This window comes from Microtus ochrogaster, linkage group LG4 (genome assembly GCF_000317375.1).
Source record: "Microtus ochrogaster isolate Prairie Vole_2 linkage group LG4, MicOch1.0, whole genome shotgun sequence".
Taxonomy (NCBI): Eukaryota; Metazoa; Chordata; class Mammalia; order Rodentia; family Cricetidae; genus Microtus; species Microtus ochrogaster.
In genome coordinates, this window is record NC_022030.1 from 4,992,234 (window position 1) to 4,997,077 (window position 4,844).

Sequence of the window (4,844 nt, forward strand, 5' to 3'; positions counted from 1 at the left end):
TTTTCGTGGCTGTAGATAGCCATAAGGCTGATGCTGTAGCCTTGTTCCGCCAGTGTCCATTAATTAGTCAGGCCAGCTTCCCCAGCACCGTTATCGTCTTTCCGGATTCATCTCCAGAAAGGTCTGTTTAATTTATAAACAGTCCCCTTTAGGTATCGTTTCCAGTGACCTCACATTATGGCTGTTCTCAGGTGATTTACTAGCAATGCAAATACTCCAGTTTCTTCCATGGGAAAATACATGCAAAGGCCACCAACTAGGCTGTGGGAAGACTTGGCACAAAGTACGTTACGACTCTTGGTGATTGGCCATTAAAGCTAGTGTTCAGAATGCATTCTTTCTTTTTAAGCTCAGGAAAAAAAACACACCCAAATCATTATTCATAAAGAAATTTAAATATTTTTTTTTGCTTTCTTACTTTATTTAAAACATTCTTACTTCCTTTCCCGTCTTTTAGCACATCAAAGGGAGTTTATTTTCATTTGGAGGCCATTAAATTACCACTCTGGGATTTGAGACTTTAAAGGCCTTATCTTAGGCCTGTCACATGACATTCGCATGACTGTCATCAGACTGAGTTGACCAACTGACCTAGGTCAGAGCAGGCGCCAGAATACAGATCTCTACAAAGTATGCACAGATAAATTTATATTTACAAAAGATTAAAACACTAAAATCCTACCCCAGCCGGGTGTGCGGACGCACGCCTTTACTTCTCAGCACCAGCAGGCAGAGGTAGGCAGACACGGGAGCACAAGACTGGCTCAGGAAAGAAGTTCAAGGACAAGCATGCTTTACCTTAATTCTCACCGATGCGCGGTGCGCAGGTAAATTAGCGCTTCACTTAAAACAGTCTGTTCAGGAGACGTGAGGAGAACGACTTGCCCACTTTTCTACCAAGCGACACCTCCTCCATTGTAATCCTCAAAGTTTCTGTCTTCCTACCACACAGCTTCACTTCCCTTACTTAGTTTTGTTTTTCGAGACAATGGTTCTTTGTGTAGTCCTGGCTGAACTCACTGGGTAGACCAGGCTGGCCTCGAACTCAAAGAGATTTGCCTGCCTCTGCCTCCGAAACTCTGGGAGTGCATGCACCACCACCCAACTACAACTTCATCTGAAAAAGAACAGAGTTGGGCAGGCGAGATGGCTGTCAGCTGAAGGTGTTCACCACAAAGCCTGATGATCTGCGCCTGATCCCTAGGGCCCATTGGTGGAAGTAGCAGGTTGACCTCTGACCTCCACATATGCCTGGTGGCGTATGCGCACACAGAGACATACACACATCTATATATCCAGTGAGCGAGTAAAAGTATAACAAGAAACTTAAAGAACAGAGTTACTTCTTCAAGAAACTATATCACCATTTTATCTCGGAAGGGATTCAAAGCGTAACTCGGTATTTTAATTTTTACAAGTATCTTCCTGATTGCCGGTGACCTTAAGGAAAAGTCAACAGGGTCTGAGAACCAGACAATGTATTGCAAATTAAAAAAAACTGATCTACTTTCCTACGAAAAAGAATAAAAGAATGGAGCATAACATTGACTTAAATTCCTTACAGTCCTTTGTTTATTGTCTCTTGTGGAAGACCACAAATTGGTTAATGTCTCTCTAGCTCTATCCGTTCCATGGGGAGAGAGCAGGTTTTAAAGGAAATACTTAGAAGCCTTTATGTTCTCAGTAGGATATGGAGAGCCACCTCTTTAGATGCCAGGGAATTGCTAAGCTGTTTCGGACTCTCAGAACTTGCAAACTCTGGCCAGTGGGCTGGCTCTGAGATTTGTCAGAACAGAGCCAGGCCCATTGATTGTTTCTTGTGCCACCAATGACTGTGTGCCCTACGGAGAAAAGATCCTCCCACCTAAAACACTCAGCATCAGAAAAAAAAATCTGCCAAACTTTGCATTTGCCATTTACTTACTGCCCTTCATGGCCAACTTGGAGCTGAGCCGGGTCTGAGCCCCATGATCAGCAACCCTGTGAACCAGCTAAGAGCAGCACTAATAGAGTCGTTTGCAGGGACTTTACGTCATTACAGGTTGCAGCATGGCTCATATGTGCTCCACCTTCCCATCCCTTCCCCTATGGCCTTTTTGTGTAGAAAAACATCGCATGATGTCTCAGGGTCAAGAATTAAAAGTCTGTGCTTTCAATCTTTTAACATCTAGAACAAACCCTTTATCTCTGGAGAATGCTTAATCTTCACAGAGGGCAATGGTGGCTGCTGACATTAACCGTCGGGTGGTGCACTGTCTGGAAACAACCTACCAGAAGATCCACAATTAATTGTTCTTTATAACAACATGTTGGATTTTCTAGAAGCTGTATTTTTTTTTTCAAGACAGGGTTTCTCTGTATAGCTTTGGAGCCTATCCTGGAACTTACTTTGTAGACCAGGCTGGCCTCGAACTCACTGAAATCCTCCTGCCTCTGCCTCTGGAGTGCTGGGATTAAAGGTTTGTGCCACCACTGCCTGGCTTACAAGCTGTATTTTAATGTCAATATAATGAAAAATATAATGATAAGAAAATAACATATAAATTTTATTTTTAAAAATAAAAATAATTACAATCCTAATTAAATTATAAGTTAAAAATATAACCTTAGTTGGGATTATGCCTTTAATCCCAACACTTGGGAGGCAGAGGCAGGTGGATCTCTGTGAGTTTGAGGCCAGCCTGATCTACAATAGCTAGTTCCAGGACAGCTAGGACTGTTGCACAGAGAAACCTTGTTTCAAAAACCAAACCAAAACAAAATTTACCTTAACCCTCTGTGTTTAAATAAAACACCTTAATTTTTTAAATTTTAAAAATTATGTGATGAATTTGTTATCTGGTTTTTCTTAAAATAACAAAAATAGGGAACAAACAAACCACACAGAGCCACAAAAGAACCCTCCTCCTAAATTCTTTAAGAGTAGCAGGGGAATGCTGAAGTAGTTCTCTGTGAGTGGGTCAGATTGTGCTGGACTGATCATCAGGAGAAGCAAATCCATCACTGATGACGATAGCCTGGTTTGTGCATCATTTAAAAATTGATCTTCTATGTGACTAAGCAACAGACGTATTTCTAGATGATGAATCTTTGATGGGCGAGTAGTTGAGCATCACAAACTGGAAGATTCAACTCCCTAGCACTCAGGGAAGGGCAGAGCCTCAGAGACAGGAGAAAGATGAGCAGCTTCCAGGCAGAGGAGTCGGGAAGATGATTACCAAGTGGTGAACAAAGGATTTTTACTATAGTGACGCTATTCCACAGGATGACACATGGCTGACTGTGCATCATTGCATACTTGCCAAAGCACCAAGAATGAATTGAAGCCGGGTATGGTGACACATGCATATGATCCCAACACTCGAGGCTGAGGACGGAGGACGGTGACCCTGTCTCTGACCAACAACCATGACAACAAACTGAATCCATCCCAATATAAACTACAAAGCTGAGTTATGATGATAAATCTGTTGGGGGGTGTTGATAATGCAGGAGACTACGTAAGGACAGGGAAATGAATAGTATAGGAAATCCAGACAACACTAAAAGTTGATCTATTATTATGATTATTATTACTATTATTATTCTATAACTTAACATGGGGCTGGTGAGATGGCTCTGTGGGTAAAGGTTCTTCCAGTCAAGCCCAATGACCTGAATTCAGTCTTTCCTCATGAAGGAAGGAGAGGATGAAATGTCTATAAGCCCCCCTCTCACTTCCACATGTGTACCATGGTGCCTTTGCATGCGTACACACACATACACATGGGCAGACACACACAAACACACATGTGCATGGGCACACACACAGTAAGTAAGGGTACATTGTAAAGGAGAACACACAGCAGGTGGAAGGTGCGGGCCTGCAATCCTAGCACTCAGGAGGCACAGGAAGGAGAACGTGGACATTTGTGGCCAACAATTTCCAGACCAGCCAGGGTTACATATTGGGAACTAAATTCAAGAAAAGGAAGGAGGAAATGAAGACAGGAAGGAGAGAGAGAAAGAGAACCACCTAACAAAAGCTACCATTCTAGTTCCCTCTCACACATATTATGAATATGCATTTTTTTTTTTTTTTTTAAAAATGGCACCTCTGAAGCAAGAAGAAGGAAAAAGTTTCCAGTCTTTTCAGAAGAACAGGCCCTCAGCAAGATAGAGAACTTACTTCACAGCCAGGCTGTATTTCCCAGGAACAGGTCTCCTCGGGAGGAAGCAGCCCCCTTTGGAAAGCATGGTCACCGAGGCATGATTGACACAGGGCAGGCTCAAAGTCTGGGTCCGCGGGAGGGAGGTGCAGCCCAGAAGGGCCAGAGTACTTCAAACTGGGGCTCTGGTGTTTGTCCACACTGACCATGGGGCTCTTGATCCATCTTCGTACCTGAGGAGCACGGAAGGAAAGAGAAGAGAGTCACATTCCCGGCGGTTGTCATTTACAGTGCGAGGGTGGGGATTTGGTGAGGTAGAGACTTGTGGAAGGAAAGTCTCGATCTCCAGCCCGCACTCGTTCTAAACCGGCCAATGCTGGACAGCGGCTTGCCAGCAGTGGGAAGGTTGGAGCCGTTCATTTCATCTCCTCAAGTATCTCCTCAATTATATAATTAAGATAATGATATTTTCTCTCATGCTGCAGCATTTACATTTTCATCGTACTCTGTTATTATTATTATTTGCAGCACTGGGAATTGAATGCAAGACCTTGTACAGGCTAAGAAAACGTGATACCATCTTAGGACAACAATGCTTTCATTTAATTAACATTTTGAAGGGGAAGTGCTTATTCGGCTTACAGTAAGCAGATCCCGGCCAGCATGGCAGGAGGGCATCCTGACAAAGGGCTTCAT

The 4,844-nt window shown here is 43.3% G+C and overlaps 1 protein-coding gene across 1 annotated transcript in view; it reads right to left on the minus strand.

The window, feature by feature from the left end:
* Sgk1 (serum/glucocorticoid regulated kinase 1) overlaps positions 1-4,844 on the minus strand; it is a 116,448-nt gene that overhangs the window by 67,607 nt on the left and 43,997 nt on the right. The window contains exon 2 of the mRNA XM_005360942.2: positions 4,169-4,381. Within this exon, the coding sequence (XP_005360999.1) occupies positions 4,169-4,381 (213 nt within the window). The remainder of the gene's footprint in view (positions 1-4,168; positions 4,382-4,844) is intronic.